The 19,065-nt window shown below is 41.6% G+C and overlaps 1 protein-coding gene across 1 annotated transcript in view; it reads right to left on the reverse strand.

Annotated features, from left to right (window-relative positions):
* Positions 1-19,065, reverse strand: part of METAP1D (methionyl aminopeptidase type 1D, mitochondrial) — a 92,517-nt gene that overhangs the window by 23,277 nt on the left and 50,175 nt on the right. The window contains exons 2-3 of the mRNA XM_006141473.1: positions 8,632-8,788; positions 7,115-7,208 (exon numbers count right to left, since the gene is read on the reverse strand). Coding sequence (XP_006141535.1) covers positions 7,115-7,169 — 55 coding nt within the window. The 5' untranslated portion in view covers positions 7,170-7,208; positions 8,632-8,788. The remainder of the gene's footprint in view (positions 1-7,114; positions 7,209-8,631; positions 8,789-19,065) is intronic.

Consider the following 19,065-nt stretch of genomic DNA (forward strand, 5'->3'; position numbering starts at 1 on the left):
GTGCCCAGGTCGGTAAAAAGAACAATCCCTGCTGTGGTACCGTATGTAGCCGTGTCCACGATGACCCTGGACTCAGGGCACTGTTTTGATGGCTTTATATTCTTGAAAGCCGTTTTCCTTTCAAGAATCACGAACAAATTGCCAGCTGCACTTTCTGCCCTCCATAGGATGACTACTCTGTGTTAAGTTCACGTGCGGTGAGTCATTATACTGAAATGCCTTGTGCTGAATGCTCAAGTCAGATAGAGCCTAAGTAGCAAAAATGTAGGTGTAACCCTAAAACAAAGTGAACACAGGATCCTAAAATATCCACAGCAGGAACTTGGAAATATTGATCAAGATTTTAAATGCACCTATCCTTTGACTTAACATTTCATCTCCAAGGACTCTACCCTGTGGATATTATACAATGATGAGTAAAAGAAGATATATCCTCACTGCAGCATTGTTTGCAGTAGGAAAAAATGGGAAGTTGTCTATAGGGAATTTGGTTGAATACAGCATGGTATATACATACAACAGAAAACTCCAGAGTCATTAGAACGGATAAGCTAAGGGGGCTGGCAGGAGTGCTGGACTCCCACATGGCTGACCATAGTTGGTGTCCAGAACTGGCAGCTTGCTTTCTCATTTCCCCCCAGATCCCCTTCTCTTTGGCAAAATTAAAAAATTACAATAATAAATAAAATTAAATAATTTCTTAAAGGAATAAGCTAAATCATTTGTGTGTATCGATATGTAAACAGGTCACAATATATTATTAGAAAAATAGCAAATGTTAAATAATATGTATAAAAAGTCATTAATATAAAAAGAACTTATGTAGCTATATAAGTTTGTACATGCCTATAAAGTTTCTGGAAACCGATCATTCATCAATAGTGGTTATCTCTGGTTTTTTATCGGGTTGAGATCAAAGGTTTTGATTCATTTTATTTTCTTCTATAGTGTTAGATTTGTAAACACCATTCACTTACTTTTACTTTTTTTTTTTTTTTTAAAATAAGTTTTTTGCTATAGGGCACATGCACTTGCTGGAGAAAGACAGAGAGAGAGAGGGAAAGTGAGAAATCACCCCCCCGGAGGGGTTGGCCACACCACAATCTCTTCTCCTCCATTCTCCTCTGGGGATTTAGGGCATCCCTCCCTGATCAGGATGATTACAGTCAGAATTTAAGTTCATCCCTCCCTCCCATCCTTCCTCCTTTCCTTTCCTTTATCCTCTTCTGGCAGAGGGCGGAAAGAGAGAAAGAACCTCAATGGGGTCTCATGTCACAAACTCCCTGACCCCGCAGCCTTTCGGGCCCCTCAGCCAGAACCACAGGTGTACATGCACACCTAGCGTGTGCAGACTGACCCAGGAGCCAGACCCCAACCTCCCACATGGCTTTCAGCATTGTGGTATTGCCACTACTGCTGTGCTACTGTGCTAGGCCTACTGCCTGATTCTTTCTTTCTTTCTTTTTGAATAATTTTGCCAGAGGGCATGTGGCACTCACAGGAGAAAGAGAGAGATAAAGTGAAAAAGCACCCCCTCCACATGGGGCATGGCCATATCATAATTCTTTCTCCATTTCTCCTTTCAGGATTTTGGGCACACAAGGCTGGCATGTTTCTCAAACCACCAGGTCCAGGACTTGAAGCAAACAGTTGGACATGTGTGATCCAGTTGTCTTAACCACACCAATCATTGAAACCTCCTGCCTACTATTATTATTATTATTTTCAGTTTTGCTATAGGGCATGTACACTTAACAGAGAAAGACAGAGAAAGATAGAAGGAAGTGATAAATCATCCCACAGGGGTGATGGCCACTCTGCAATCCCTTCTCCTCCAAGTTCCTCTTGGGATTTTTGGGCGTGCGCGTGCACACACACACACCTGGTGTTTAAGTTGTTGGGTCCGGGACTTGAACCACGTAGTTGGTCATGTGGGATCCAGTCACCTTAACCACCACACCACCTGGCTAGACCTCTGCTGCCTATTTTTATAGACCCTGAGCTCTACAAATAAGTTTTACATTTATAAATGATTAGAAAAATAAAAATACTTTGTAACACATGCAATTATATGAAGTCCAAATTTTTGTGTCCATAAGTAGAGGATTAGTAGACCACAGCTACTCTTATTTGCTTATAATTGTTGATGGCAAGTTTTGAACTATGGTGGTAGAGTCGAGTAGGCGTGGAGAGACCATATGGCTCACAAAGTCTAAAATACCTCTTGACCTTTTTATAGAAGAAGGTTGTCGATCTAGAACACTGCTTCTCAAAACGGAGTTCCCAGACCAGCAGCTTCAGTACCTCATGGGAAAAAGAGGCACACTCTTGGACCCCTTCTGTTATCTGGCTCAAAAACTCTGGCGAGGCCAGCATCGTGTGTTTTAACAAGTCCTCAGGGAGATCTGGAGGACACACGCTACAGCTTAAGAACTACTGGCCTGGGGACCAGCAGGTGGCATGGTGATTAAGGTGCTAGACACTCCCACATGGCTGACCATGGTTCAAGTCCCAGACTTGGTGGCTCACTTTCTCACTGTCTCTCTCTCTCTGTCTCTGTCTCTCTCTGGTCAAATTAAAATAAATGAATGAGTAAATGAAATTAAGTAAAATAATTCTTTTTTTTTTTTTTTTTTAAAGAAAGAACTACTGGCCTGGGGTGGCGGTTCAGGTGTGAAACAGAACGGAAACATGAACTGCAGGTGAGTTCTGGCTCTGCAATTCAGGATCTCTGACTGAGTTGGGAGAAGTTATTGATGCAAACAAACTGCAATGCAATGCTCAGTGACCCAGTCCTAAGTCTCACTCAATTATGTTCTTCAATAAGCTTGAATATAAAGCTCAATCAAACCAAAAGAAGTGCTTTTCTTATCATTATTCACTTATTTTTATTTATTATTATTTTAATTTGCTATAGGGCTCACTGGGGAGACAGAGAGAGAGAGAGAGAGTGAGCGCCACCAGGTCTAGGACTTGAAACACAGTCAGCCATGTGGGAGTCCAGTGCCCTAACCTCCACCCCACCTGCTGACCCAAATAACGGTTTGTTTTGTGTTGTTTTCAGTTTTGCAATAGGGAGTGTGTGTTTACTAGAGAGAGAGAAAGAGAACGTGAGAAATCACCCTCCAGAAGGGATAGCCACACAGCAACTCCTCCATTCTCTCAGGATTTGGGGCCCAGAATGAATTTCAAGCCTCCAGGTCCTAGACTTGAACCATGAAGCCGGCCACATGGGTTAGCAACTCTAACCTCCACACCACCTGCTGGCCCCTCAGAATGATGTTTTTTTTGTTTGTTTGTTTGTTTTTGAGAGGTTTTTGCTATAGGGCGCATGCGCTCACCAGACAGAGAGAGACAGAGAGACAGAAGGCGAGAAATCACCCCCCAGGGAGGATGGCCACATCGCAATCCCTTCTCCTCCATTCTCCTCTCAGAATCTTGGGCACGCACACACACGTGCCTGGTGCGAGTTTTAAGCCACCGGGTCCGGGACTCGAACTACGGTTGACTACATGGGAGTCCAGCGACATAGCCATTATGCTAACTGCTGGTCCCAGAATGATGGTTTTTAAAGTTAGTTTGCATAAATATGTTATCTCAGCAAATGCTCTATCAGTCTTAGCACTACTCTTCTTGGCGATGAGTCCTGCCAAGAATAACTGTGGAACCTCGAGCGCAAACAGCGAATACTGACAGCCCAAGAGCCTCGTGGTGCCGCGCTGTGTGCCGAGCACTCCACAATGTTACCATGGACACAGGAGCTGCGTAAAATGAAATCTTTGTGGTCCCTTCAACTCTCACATTTGTTCCTCTGCTCAGAAACACTTGATTGTCATGCCACACCCCAGGCCATGGGATGACGTGGTCTCTGATCAATTCTAGGGCTCATGAAGACTTTTCTCCACTGTGGCTGATTACATGAAAGGGACAGCATCTTTATCAGTATTATCAAGTTCAAGTATACAAGCATTCTGGGGACTCTTCCCTATGTACTTAGATTTGAAGCATGAAGTCATCAGGCCCTACTAGGATCTCTGGATGAGGCTTTTGAGACATTGACTTTTAGGATGAACAGCGCTGTCTGTCACGGTGCCTGTCGGCCAAGTGACGGGCAGGCTCACTGCTGAAAAGATGCAGGCATACCCACACGTGACTGCATGGCAACATTCTCATCATCGGAGCACGTCTGAACAGCTCCAATCTGCTGACAATTAGGGTTCTGCAGCATACTCGGCAATCCACTTTCATAAGATATTTTTGTATTTGAAGTGAAATCTTTTCTTTCAATCTGATAAAAGACACCCTATAAATGTTGTTATAAGTAGTAGGATGATAAGGTACCATACCGTGTTGATTCCACTAACTACTCATTACAAACCAGAAAAAAGAATCTAATCTTTTGTTGTTGTTTTCTTTCTTGGTCATCATAAATCATTTAAATCTGGCAGCCATTCCCCCTTCATCCAAAATAATTTTACAGATGAAATAAGAGATGTGTTTCAGACATGGTTCCTCTAGAAATAATGGTTCTCTGATAAACTTGGCAAAAAAAGGGGAGTAGGGGAGATCCTCAACTTTGTTTATCATATTGTAATTCATAAAGTATAACCGTAATTAAATGTTCTCTTCTTAAGAATTAGTTTAATTTTATTTATTTTATTATTATTACTCTATTTGACCAGAGAGAGAGAGGGAGAATGAGAAGGTAAGTCATCAGGTCCAGGACTCGAACCATAGTCAGTCATGTGGGAGTCCAGCACCCCAACCGCCACGCCACCTGCTGGCCCCAGTAATTACATTTTCTAAATGCAGAGTGAGCAAAATGTAAATACCCAGTCTCCATTATAATCAAGGACACAGAAAGGATTATCCAAACTTCAGTATCTGATATAGGGCATTGTAGAAAGGTCTGTTGAGTTTCCCATGTTTTTCTTTTATCTTTTTTTAAGGTTTCTGCCATAGGGCTCGTCTGCCTGCCAGAGAGACACAGAGAGAGGGAAAATGAGAAATGAACCCCCAGATGGATGGCCATGCTGCAATCTCTTCTCTTTCATTTTCCTCTTGGGATTTTGAGTATGCATGCACACATACCCAGCATGATTTTCTTCTTTTTTCTTTATTTTTAAAAAAGATTTATTTAAGTTTATTTATTTATTCATTTTTAATTTGACCAGAGAGCGGCACAGAGAGAGAGAGAGAAAGTTAGAAAGCAAGCCACCAGGTCCAGGACTTGAACCATGGTTGGCCATGTGGGAGTGTCCAGTGCCTTAACCACCATGCCACCTGCTGGTCCCCCCAGCATGATTTTCAAGCTGCTGGCTCTGGGACTTGAGCAGCAGTCAACCATGTGGGAGTCTAGCACCTTAATCACTGCCTCCGGCTGTCCCTCCCTTTTTTTCTTTTCTTCTTCTTCTTCTTTTTTTTTTTTTTGGAGAGGTTTTTGCTATAGGGCACATGCGCTTGCCAGAAAGACAGAGAGAGACAGAGAGCAAGAAATCACCCCCCCACCAAGGTTCAATGAGAGACACAGAGAGAGGGATAATGAGAAATGAACCCCCAGATGGATGGCCACGTTGCAATCCCTTCTCCTTCATTTTCCTCTCGGAATTTTGAGTATGCATGCACACCTACCCAGCATGATTTTCAAGCTGCTGGCTCTGGGACTTGAACAGTGGTCAACCATGTGGGAGTCTAGCACCTTAATCACTGCCTCTGGCTGTCCCTCCCTGCACTCACCAGAAAGACAGAAAGAGACAGAGAGACAGAAAGCAAGAAATCATCTCCCCAGGGAATGACCATGCTGCAATCCCTTCTCCTCCTTTCTCCTCTCAGGATCTTGGGCATGCATGCACATGTGCCTGGCATGAGTTTAAGCCACCAGATCCAGCACTTGCACCACAGTCGACCACATGGGAGTCCAGTGACATAGCCATTATGCTAACTGCTGGTTCCCCCCACCCCTTTTTTTGAAAGCACTGCTGATACTTTATAACTACACCTCACTCCCAACTTGGTACCATCAATGTTAAACTATTTTGACACATGATAATGCGCTTGTCAAAGGCAGGAAAGCCAGCCAGGTGCTACGGGGCTGGCCTCAGTCTTCTTCCTCCTGTCTTTTATTCAGAATCTGGGCATAACCCTTTCAGAAAAGCCATTTTGGGGAAACAAGATGCAGGCGTGTTCTAATTACCACAAGGGGCAACCAGACCAGTCTGAAGTTTAGGAGATGACAGTGGGAAATCAGCAGAGAGCTCAGGAGAGAGGCGAGCCCAGAGCAGCAAGGAGCTGCTCTGTGTTAACTGTCTCTTGAAAGAGATGATCATAGCGAGCGTTGTTCCCGTTGATTACGTAACAGAAACTCTATATAGGGCTTTCTTAGGCAGTAAATCTATACGTTATTTGTTAGGAACACTAGAGTATTTACTGTTATCAAAGGTAATAATAAGAGTTATTTTCAGTGTCGCAGAAATCCTATCAGCGCCTAGTTTAAGCTGAACACTGAAAATTATAGGCAACTGCTTCTTTCACTGCACAGAGGAGAGCACTGTGTGGCCTAAACATCTCCTGAAATTGTTACATGTTCTCCGGAACCTGCAGCACATTTTTCATATTTTAAGTTTATATTTGGAATGCAAATCTAGATTACAGCTTTAAATATTTTCGTATTCAGTAACAACATCAGTTTCTAAAAGCTGGATTTTACTTCCCTTTACAGATGAAGTCTGAAAGGTGGGATTATAGAATTGGAGTATGATGGAGGGAGGAATGCATTTGAAATAACTCATGTTGCTGCACACGCACACGACGTGCCCTCTGTTTATTGGCCTCTTACTCAGGGTCCATTTTAATTGTTATCTGCTTGTGGATTCTATACCACATAATGAAACACTTCCAGTCCACCCACTGAGCCTTGGGTTTTTCTGAGCACCTTTACTAATGACCCTTAATTAAGCCGATTTTACCCCTGAACATGTGTTTTCTTTCGGTCAACAAGTATTTTTAAGGGACAGGCCTGAATGAACTTTCAAAGACACATTTAAAATGCTTATTATTTTAAGTAGCTGTAAAACTGAACAAAGTACATTTGTATTCAAGCGTGGGCTACTCATACCTATATTTTTCACTGTACATTTCCAGAGAAGCACTTTCACCCTGCAGCGTGCCATCAATCCTCAGTCATGTTAGATCTCAAAGGTATCAAATATCTGTGTAGAAAACATCACAATAAAGTAGCCTGGCACTACTTTACATTAGCTAACAATGTCAACCAGAGATAATCGGTCATTTAAAAGACACCCTGTAAAATGTCTCACTGAACATATTTTTTCATAATGATCAGCAAATGCCAAAGTCTAGTAACAAAACTATTATTTATAGCATATTAACATCTAATTGATTTTACAAATGGAGGCAATTATTTTGGATGAAGGGAGGAATGGCTGCCAGAGTTAAATGATTTATGATTACCAAGGAAGAAAGCAACAATGTTCTTTGCTAATTGATTTTCAAATATGGCGTTTGCACTCATTGATGATCTTAATTTTAAAGCAAATGATTTGCTTAAATAACACATTAACCAAAAAAATAAGGGGGGTTGGGTGGGGTGGGGAATAAGAAGTAACTTACTTTGGACAGCAATCTGATACACTTGTAACTATTAAAAAAAAAAAAAAAAACAACCAACTATTGCTTCCTACAGCAAGCTCAGAAGGGATTGTATCAGGGGAATACATTTCCAAGGTGCTGATTTACAACCACAAAAGATCATACTTCATGACCTCCAACCAATTACCCAGAGTAGGAGTACAGGCCCTTACAGCGCTGTGTGCTTCAGGCTTCTGGTCCAAGAGAACACCGCAGATGCACCCACACCTCACATGGCTTGACCTAAAACACTGACTCTCTGCTTGACAGGTTTCATAACTTGGGCAAATGTTGTGAATGAAAAATTAAATAGTCTGCAACACGTGATATAACTCTTCCACTGATTCTGTATTCAAGCTCTAAGGTGTACATGTTTCAAAAGTAAATGAGAAAGATTGAAGGTTACTTCCTATTTCAAGCCACCTCTGAAGCAGATGAGAAGCTCTCATTTCACAAGAAATAACCTGTGCATTTGTGGAAGAGAAAAACTCATACATAGCCAGGGAATGCCCAGGGCTGAGGCAGGTATTGATTGGGCAAAGCTAAAGCATAAGGGCTCTTGAAACTAAACAAAAGCAAGTTCATTCTGTCACAGAGGTTGATTACATCAAAACAATAAGAAACTCTCCCAATTCCCACTTTAAAAAAATAATTAATACTGTTCTACGATCTATACAATAAGGGCAAAGTTTTTTAACCAGTCCTAATAAACATTATTAGATTTGCTTTTAAAAAGTTAGAGTTCAGTTAAAGACTATTCTAGTATATTTTCAGCTATGGGCCTCTCCAAACAGTGGTTTATTCATTCCCATGGACATGTCTGGGAAGCCAAGCTGGCCATGCCATCGGCCCTGCCTTCCAGGGGTTAACTGCTCTGGCTGCCAAATAAAATACAGAGCGAGCCATGTAATTATGGAGACAGTCAAAGGGCAGGCTCTATTTTGAAATCTATTTGCACAGACAAGGTCTTCCAATTGAACTTACAGGAAACAAGCTGGTAACGAGCCTCCTCTCCCCCAGATGCTTTCCACACTTTTTCTCCAGTTCAGGAAATTATGGATATGGACACCATACACCACCGCCTCCTGGATTTCAAGCTAAGATGCCATTACAGAGAGAAAAGTGGATCTGTTTCACGAACCTATGAAAAACAATTTTTTTGGCCTAATTAACCGCATTTGGCCACAGCTTCTGGATGGTAAAACTACAGTGTTTATTAAACAACATTTCTAAAGAGGATACAGGCCCAGTTGGTAGGCAGGTGTTGGGAAACAGTTCATTTTCTTTAATACTCAAAATAAAGCACATAGTTGAGTCTACAATATTCTGGCATAAATATTAATCTGAAATAAAGATTCTACTTGACATCCAATGGTGCTGTCCTCGGAGTTATTTATAGCTAAGACTACTAAAATGGTAACAGAGATTCCACAGAAATAAAAAGGAAATGCGTAAGGTATTTGAAGTGACAAGGCATACATCACTGACTCGGAAACATAAAGGTTCACCCTAGTAGCTGACTGCTCTAAACCAGCAGTTTCCACAAGGATTCTTGGTCCTCCTATACAGTAGGGGTGGCTGTTACTAGTGATTAAACTAAGTAGCCAAATGAAGGGGAGACAGACACTAGTCTGTGGATGTCAGAAGTCACTGTGAAACCACGAGCCAAAGCTCGAGGGAGGGTCCTGGTTCGGGAAAAGATGAACTGGAAAGTCAGTCCCAGAGCACTTCTGGGGAGAAGAGGGGTGTGCCTGAGGGCACCGTCTCCCAATAATAACAACATTCAAGAATGGAACCCAGGTCACAGCAAAGCATGACCTTCCCCAAGGCTCCCTCAGGAAGTTGGCTCCCTGCGACATCCCTCCTTTCAAAACATGTGTCAGCAGCAATGGACAGAGTATAACCTCAACAACATGCTCAGAAATGGTCTAGAAAAACATTTCATTTTGCTTCTTTGCAAAAGCTAGATTGGGTAATGCGTGAGTATTCATTAGTATACGCCACTAGCACTCAGGAATCTCTAATTAAACAAGAAACGTTCCCCTCTTCTCAGGAAACAAAACACCCAACCTACTCAGAAACCCAGATCAATAAGCATTTCTACTTAAGAGTACAGACTCATGGTTGTGGGCCTACAAGAAAAATTCCTTTAGGCTGGGGGGAGGGGTGCCAAAGATGATACAGTAAGAACTCAAAACAGATTATTTGGAGGATAAATGGAAGTCACATAGAAATGATTAATTTGTACAAGGAAATAGGGCTATTACATAACATTTCTCTACTTAAGATAAAAATGTTTACTTTGAAATTTAAATCTAAATCCACCATTATAACATAATGAGTTACACTGAAATATTTTATGTCACATATGCTTAGTAAATCCCACTGTTTCTGAGCTAAAGTTTAGAGAAAAGCAGCTTCTTAGCACTTCAACAATACATATACTCAGGCAACTTCTTGGACAAAGGAATATTGTATCCTTCCAGGGGAAATAAAGGAGCTGTTTATTAAGTCCACGGTTAAAATGTAGTAATTCATTCTAGTTGAGCCCTATGAAAAATGTCATCAAAATATCATTTTCTTTGCCAGATTTTCTGGATGCCGTACTATCATTTAAATACAGACTAGAAGACAAGCTCTCATTGGAGTAGAAGCACGACACCATAATGTTGTCCTAGTAAATGGGAACGAACTTCGCACAGTCCTGGTACCCAGGGAGAGCACCCTTCCGGGTGTGCACCAAACATCTGGCAAATTTCAACTTCCCGAAGTCTCTCCAAAGAAATGTTCCTGTTACCTCACACACTTCGGTTAAGGGGGAAAAGGAAAGGAGAACAATGTTATATTAAAGCACATAAATAGGAACCAGAAAAAGCAATTGCACAGAAATCGCACATGCAATTCAATTCCAGAGAAAGTCCACATAAACATATCCTGAGTTTTAAAAAAATGTAGTAAGAAAGTCTTTAATTCTTAAAAAAAAAAAAAAAAAGAAAACAAAAAGCAGACTATACATAAATACTACTGTCACATAAAACACTACTCAAAATATTAGTTATTTGAGTTGAGATACTCAATAACAAAAGATGTAGGGTCTTAAAGTTTATAATCTTTGCCATGAATATTTTAAATTGTATTAAAACATTTGAGGCCGGCAGGCGGCATAGGCGGCGTAGCAGTTAAGGGCCTGGACTCCCACAAGGGTGACCACGGTACGAGTCCTGGACCCGGCTTGCTATCTCACTCCCCACCCCCCCACACACACTGTCCCTCTCTGGTCAAATTAAAAGAAATGAATGAAAATAAATTAAATAAATAAATAAAATTCTAAAAAAAAATTTTGAAAAGAGCGTATTTTTCGTCTTTACCTATCACAATGGCCACTGAATTCTATTAATACATGCAACACGCTCAAATTATACTGGTATATTGTCAGATGTCTCCTCTCCCTCTCTCCTTCCTTTCCCTCTCACATTTTCTCTCTCTTTCTGTCTTCCTCCTTTTCTTTCTCTCTCTTTCCTTTTTATTTTCTTCCTTCTCCCTTTTTTCCCTCCTTTCCTTCTGATGAGCCCTTTCGTTATTGTTGAAGAAGTACACAATGGCGGGACCAGTCGTTAGCGTAATGGCTATGTTGCTGAACTCCCAAGTAGTCGACCACGGTTCGAGTCCTGGACCTGGTGGCCTAAATGCACGCCAGGTGCGTGTGAGTGTGTGTCCACGATCCCAAGAGGAGAATGGAGGAGAAGGGACTGTGGTGTGGCCATCCCCCCCGGGGGATGATTTCTCGCTTTCTGTTTCTCTGTCTCTCTCTCTGTCTGTCTGGCGAGCACATGCGCTTATAGCCCTAGTAAAAACCTCTCTCAAAAAAAAAAAAAAAAAAAACACAAAGGGAACCAGCAGTTAGCGTAATGGCTATGTCGCTGGACTCCCATGTAGTCGACCGCGGTTCGTGTCCTGGACCTGATGGCTTAAAACTCACGCCGGGCGCGTGTGCGTGCGTGCCCAAGATCCCGAGAGGAGAATGGAGGAGAAGGGATTGCGGCGTGACCATCCCTCCTCGGGGGCGATTTCTCCCTTTCTGTCTCTATGTCTCTCTCTGTCTGGCCAGCACACGCGCCTTATAGCGAAAAACCTCTCAAAAAAAAAAAGCTAACGCTTTAGGAAAACAATGTATTTCCAAGCTTCTATGGTTGAGATTTCACAGATTCAAGACAATAGAAGTCAAGACCACTTATCAAGTAGTTATTTTCACCAAGAAAAAATAGAGATAAAATACATAGTAGCCTCTTTAGAAAAAGAAAATGCTCCAGATTTTCTGAAGGTAGCATTTTGGACTGGTATAGTTACGTATAGTTACATTGTCACAAATAATTTTGTATTCAATCTGACCAGGTAGACTTGGTTAACCATATGAATAAGCACACCACAGCTTTAGGCATTAATGAAAGAAGTACAATTAAAATGGTACTATGTGAGACCAGCAGATGGCATAATAGTTACGTCACTGAACTTCCACGTAGTCGACCGTGGTTCAAGTCCCGGACTCGGCAGCTTAAAACTCACACTGAGCACTTGTGCATGCATGCCCAAGATCCAGAGAGGAGAATGAAGGACAAGGGATTGTGGCATAGCCATCCCCCCTGGGGGGTGATTTCTCGCTTTCTGACTCTCTGGTGAGCACATATTTTTTGCCTTATAGCAAAAAAACAAAACAAAACAAAACAAACAAAAAAACTCTTAAAAAAATAAGTATACCATACGTAAATGAAAATGGCACAGTTTTTTGTTTTTGTTTTTGTTTTTTTTAAATAGAAATACAGGTTTTAAAAAACGTTCCTAGTGGGACCAGCAGATAGCATACTGGCTATGTTGCTGGACTCCCACATAGTCAACCGTGGTCAAGTCCTGGACTTGGTAGCTTAAAAAACACCTTGGCATGTGTGCTCAAAACCCTGAGAGGCCAATGGAAAAGAAAGGATTACAGTGTGGCCATCCCATCTAGGAAGTGATTTTTCGCTTTCTGTCTTTGTCTCTCTAGCGAGCACACATACCCTATAGCAAAAATCTCTCTAAAAAAAGAAAAATCGTCCTAGAACTTATAGTCTGGCCCCTTATATCTTTTTTGTCTTTTTATTAAAAGATATGAATGCTCAACCATGTTTTTTGTTTTGTTTTGTTTTGTTTTTGTACCAAAGATTGCAAATTAAACCACCACCGTTGGGCCAGTAGGTGGCATGGTGGTTAAAGTACTGGACTTTCACATGGCTGACCAGCTGACCACAGTTCAAGTCCTGAACCTGATGGCTTGCTCTCTTACTTTCCCTCTCTCTGTCTCTGATGAGTACATGAGCCCCATAACAAAAATTTAAAAACAAGAAACAATAAATAATTCTTAAAAAAAACAAACAAACAAACAAAAAACACCTACTACCACCACCATAGCCAACCAAGATTATTCACTTAGTGGAATGACAAATTCATCATCTCATTTTTAGCTTAAAGATTTCAATATCGCCACAGTATTGAAATATGTGATGTATAAAATACTCCAAACATATTTATTATCTAATGTGAGGTGTACAGAGCCCTTTTAACTATACTTCTACCACAGTAACAGAAAGAAAACCAACTCCCAAGTGCCTAATAAAACAGTCACTTTGGGGTGAAAAGAAGGAAATAGTGAGGAATTTTAAAACACATCATATGTAATTTATGAATGCACTATAGGAATCCCCCCCCCCAAAAAAAAATGTGCCTTCCTAATTATATTTATTTGAGTTCTTGTTTAAATTCGTTTTCCCTTCCTGAGTACTTGTTGGTTTACTTGGACAAATAAGTTAAATCCTCTAAGTCTTAGTTTCCTCATTTGCTAACGGGAATAGTAACACCTTCCTCCCAGGGTGGCTATGATGATTGTAGGACGTGACATGCAGACAGTGGCACAAGCTAAATACTCAATAAACAGGAATTACTGTCATTGGCTACCTGACTGTGGGAGAGGTCACTCTGAAATGTGCTAATCAGTAGGTAGAAACCAGGCTGAATTTTAAAATGTGCTCTGGATAATCCACAAGGTAAGTAATTCATGAGGCAATCATCAGATCCTAGGCTGGGTCCCAGAGCTGCTCTGCCAAAGTCACTCTCCAAGCACGGGGTCTCTGCTGGTACCGTCACAGGGCCACCCTGAAGCTCAGATAAGACTGCAGATGTAGAAACACCTCACAAACTGCAGCACTTCACGACTGTAGTGAGAGAAGGCTTAAATTCAGTAGGTTGCCCCCTCCCTCTCCCCGTAGTCTAGTGGTTAAGGAAGCTAAATCCCACATGGCTGACTGTGGTTTGAATCCCGGCTCCCGAAGCTCGAAAAACATGCAAAGAATGTGCATGCACCCAAAATTCTGACAGGATGGAGAAACAGAAACAAAAGGACTCCAATGTGACTGTGCCCCATTGAGATGTACTGTCTCCATCTCTTTCTTCTCCCACCCTCTGTCTATCTCTGCTGAGCACACCTGCTCTCCAGCAAAATGAAATCCTAGGAGGATTACTGCAGTCTAATCTTGATGTTTTCCTGAGAGTTCCTGATGGGACCTTGCTAGTATGCTGATGGTTAAAAATGAGGTCTAAGGAGGAAGGAGGGGTCAGCAGGTGACATGGTGGTTACGTAGTGACCGCAGTTCAAGTCCTGGACTTGGTGGCTTGAAACTCATGCCAGGCACATGTGCGAGTGTGTCCAAAATCCTGAGAGAAGAATGGATTGTGGTATGGCCATCTCCCCAGGGGGTGATGTCTCGCCTTCTCTCTGTCTCTCTAGTGAGTGTATGTACCTAATAGCAAAAATTCTCTCAAAAAATTTTTAATTAATTAACTAAAAAAAGGATGTCTAAAATCTCTTCTTTCACTGATAGGCAAAAAAGACGCTGGGTTTTTTCAAGAATATATTTCTAGACATATCAACAGTTCTTAAGTTTGTGTAAAAGGTAGGACAGGAGAAATCATGTTATAGAAAGATTTCACTTTGCATTGGAGACATTCCCTATAAAGCTCATAAACAATTTTTTAAATTAATTATTATTTTTAAAAATTACTTTATTTAATTTTATTTATTTATTTATTTTAATTTGACCAGAGAGGGACAGAATGAGAGCAAAAGTGAGAAAACAAGTCGCCAGTTCTGGGACTCGAACCAGTCAGCCATGTAGGAGTCCAGCACCCCTAACTACCACGCTACCCGCCGGCCCCATTAATTAATTTTTAATTTGACCAAAGAGGGAGAGGGAAAGTGAGACAGAGAGGAAGAAAGTGAGGAACCAAGCTGACAGGTCTGGGACTCAAATCACGCTTGACCATGTGGGAGACCAGTACCCTAAACCATCATGCCACTGCCAGCCCCTCATAAACAATTTTAAGAAAGTGAGATCAGAATGCTGTTTTGGGGGGACCAGCAGTTGGCGTAATGGCATGTTACTGGATTCCCATGTAGTCGACTGTGGTTCGAGTCCTGGACCCAGTGGCTTAAACTCAAGCCGGGCACCTGTGTGTGCGTACCCAAGATCCCGAGAGGAGAGTGGAGGAGACGGGATTGTGGCATGGCCATCCCCCCGGGAGGTCATTTCTCATTTTCTCTCTCTCTATCTCTCTCTTTCTGGCAAGTGCACGAGCCCTACAGCAAAAACTGCTCCAAAAAAAAAAAATGCTGTTTTTATTCTGTTGCTATATAGTATCAGTCAAGGCTGTGCTTAGCTATAAACCATTACATTGTCCTTGGTAAACTCAGTAACTTAAAGTTTGTAAGAATTCAAATATATTTGTTTTGGTATGCAATTTATTTAATAGCAATATTGTAGAAGTCACCAAACCTCATTGTTTAAATGTACCAAGAAGTCTTCTTTGCATAAAAATTCCTGTTTATTAAACAGTGATACAGGAAGAACTTATTTACATTTCAAGCACTACCAACATACATCATTTATGACAAAAAGGCAAGCACTCCATAAGAAATGCTCAATCACTGTCAATCACAAACACTAAAATATACATAAACCAAAGCACGCCGTGTGAACTGTATTAAACTCTGCTAAACACAGAATTACCAACAGAACAAACAAAAAAACAAATAATTATCAGTGACTCACAGACCTATTTACACAATACGCAAAGTGACTTGGAAAGGTGTAACCATGGAAACTTGATAGCCTAAATTCAGTACCTTTAAATTTTGCATTTATTTAAACACTGTGCAAATGATGTCCTTTACAACATTAAGATATTTCAAAAGCTGTCAAAGCTTATCTTTGTTATTAAATCAGTGGTCAAAATAGTTTCAACTATAAATTAATTATCTTTAAAATTATTCAGAGACCAGTTAATGAAACTACGATAAAAATGTCAAACAATTTTTTTCTAGTTTTTCAGAAAATGGTTATTTTCACAACCACTGATTAACAATGGAAAAATCTCAGCCCCTTACAATAAATCCCGTAATAGTCAAGTAGCAGTCAGACATACTTCGACATAAAGACTTCTCTTAAAAACTCTCATGGTTGTGCTAGTACCTCACTTCTACTTAACTTCAAAGCAGAAACGCTGTCAGCGGATTTGGTTTATAAGTGATTTTCACTGACAATTACCACTTGAACAGTAATACATAATGCTATAGTTAGGTCTCATGTCATATATTTTATTTTATAATGTAAATGAGTAAAACATTATTTTGTAGTTCATTGGCTCACACACTTTAGTGTGTATTTCATTATGTAGATGAGCAATGGATGTTGTTTGACATGATTTAAATGGGTCAACAGTATTTTCCTAGTCACATTAATCATTCAGACAGCTAGAATGAAAAAAAAAAAAAGCCTTGAAAACTAAAACTAGAGAATTTATTCACACAAATGACACTTAACCACTGGCGGGTTATCTAGGATGTGGTTAAGGAGAAAGAAGAGTTACAGACTTTGAACACATGTTTCATTATTTATTCAGAAACCACCTCGAGACTCTAGCTCTATTTTCAGAATCCAAGCGAACACCCACAGAGACAGGTTTCTGAGATACCGATTTGTTATTTTAAAAAAAGCATTAGAGCAGGACCAGCAGTTAGCGTACTGGCTATGTCGCTGAACTTCAATGTAGTCGACTGTGGTTCGAGTCCTGGACCCGGTGGCTTAAACTCACGCTGGGCACGTGTGCGTGCGTGCCCAAGATCCCGAGAGGAGAATGGAGGAGAAGGGATTGCAGCGTGGCCATCCCCCTGGGCAGCGATTTCTCGCTTTCTATCTCTCTGTCTCTCTCTGTCTTTCTGGCGAGTGCATGCGCCCTATAGCAAAAACCTCTAAAAAAAAAAAAAAATGCATTAGAAGGGCTGGCAGGTGATGTGGTGGTTAAGGGTGTTGGACTTCTACATAGCCAACCACAGTTCGAGTCCCAGATCTGGCAGCTTGCTTTCTCTCTCTCTCTCGCTCTGTCCCTCTTTGGTCAAATTAAAATAAACAAACAAATACATAAATAAAGTTAAATAAAATCATTCTTTAAGGAAAAAAAAAAAGCATTAGAGGGGCTGGCAGATGGTGTGGTATGGTAGTTAAGAGTGCCGGACTCCCACATGGTCAACCGCAGTTCAAGTCCTGGACCCGGTGGCTTGCTTTCTCACTTTCTTTCTCTCTTTTTGTTTCTCGCTTTGTCCCTCTCTCAGTTTTTTTTGGAGAGGTTTTTGCTATAGAGCGCGTGTGTGAGCACACGCGCCTGGTGTGAGTTTAAGTCACCCGGTCTGGGAGGCAAACCACAGTCGACTACATGGGAGTCTAGTGACATAGCCAGTACGCCAATTTAAAAAATAAAAGAAAGCATTAGATGTAAATCTGTGTAAACATCTTTTTTTTTTTTTTTGAGAGGTTTTTCACTAATAGAGCACGTGCGCTCGCCAGACAGACAGAGAGAGACATAGAGACAGAAAGCGAGAAATCACCCCCCAGGGGGGATGGTCATGCCGCAATCCCTTCTCCTCCATTCTCCTCTCGGGATCTTGGGCACGCACGCACACGTGCCCGGCGTGAGTTTAAAGCCACTGGGTCCGGGATGTGAACCGCAGTGGACTACGTGGGAGTCCAGCGACATAGCCATTACGCTAACTGCTGGTTCCCTGTGTAAACTTCTTTCATTCAAGAAGAAAGAATAAAATTTGGGGAGTCCAAGTGCAAGTGAGACTGACCCTGTGGCTCCAGGAGGATCAAGGCCTGTGGAACCGGAGAGAACAGACAGCAGCACAGATGGGGACGTGGCCCTCATGATGGACAACAACTCTGTCTTCAACTGCTGAGGGGCTCTATGAAGTGAGGATGAGAAGAGGAAAAATGAAAACCGGAAGTGGTGGTGAGGAATAGCTGCAAATCTGGTTCAAAGAGTGATCCGCTGAGGAGCACAAAGGGCGTCGCATGTGAATTCGCAACCGCAGCTCTGATTTCCTTTCCTTCCACGGTCAGGACCGACTTGTGCCTTGAGTCTGGTCAAGGGGCGATGTGGCTACGTGGCTGGTCAGCATGCCAGAAAACTATCGTGGACCACCATCCCACCACTTTGTCTGACCCGTATGAATTACCTCCTGATCACAAGTGTGGAAGTGACCCGCCGTCACTTTCCTCCTGATGGAAGCCCCTCGGTAGTCTGTGGCAGCTGTGTGAAGACAGCATCCGCCAACTCTCCACTGCACCCTCCTCTCAAAGCTCACCCTCCTGTGAGAGTATGCCCTGCCCTCCCCTGAAACCACGCAGAACAGGCCACAGAGGCCACGAGTTTGCCTTTTCTGATGACAAAAATGGTACATGTGTGGTATTAAATATTTTTATAACAATACTGAAAAGTCGTGCAAGTGATCACTCAAATGACACCTGTTAAAATTTGACAAGCACACTTTAGAACGTTTCTATCAATATATTATGCACCCACTAATACATAATTATATTGTTGTAATATATTAATTTCTCATTTTATACATATTATCTGTACAGTTTTATTAAATTTCTATTTTAAAAGCAGTTTCTCTTTAATTTTTTTTTTTTTTTTTTAGCTTTTGCTATAGGGGGGGTGTTTTCCTGCCAGAGAGAGACAGAGACAGAGAGAGGGAAGAGAGAAATTATCCCCCAGGGGAATGGCCACTCTGCCATCCCTTCTGCTCTCAGGATTTTTGTCACCCACACACATGAGCCCGGTGTGTTTTTCAAGCTGCAGGATCCAGGAGTCCAACCACGTTGTCAGCCATGTTGTCAGCCACTTTAACCTCCGTACCATCTGCCGGCCCTCCTCTTTCTAATATATGGAAGACATGTGACTCTAATAAAAAATACAGATTTATGTGATCTTTCTTTTTTTTTTTTTTTTTTTTAGAGCTTTTTGCTATAGGGCGAGTGCGCTCTCCAGAAA

Source organism: Tupaia chinensis, unplaced genomic scaffold, assembly GCF_000334495.1.
Source record: "Tupaia chinensis unplaced genomic scaffold, TupChi_1.0 Scaffold000056_1, whole genome shotgun sequence".
In the NCBI taxonomy this organism is placed as follows: Eukaryota; Metazoa; Chordata; class Mammalia; order Scandentia; family Tupaiidae; genus Tupaia; species Tupaia belangeri.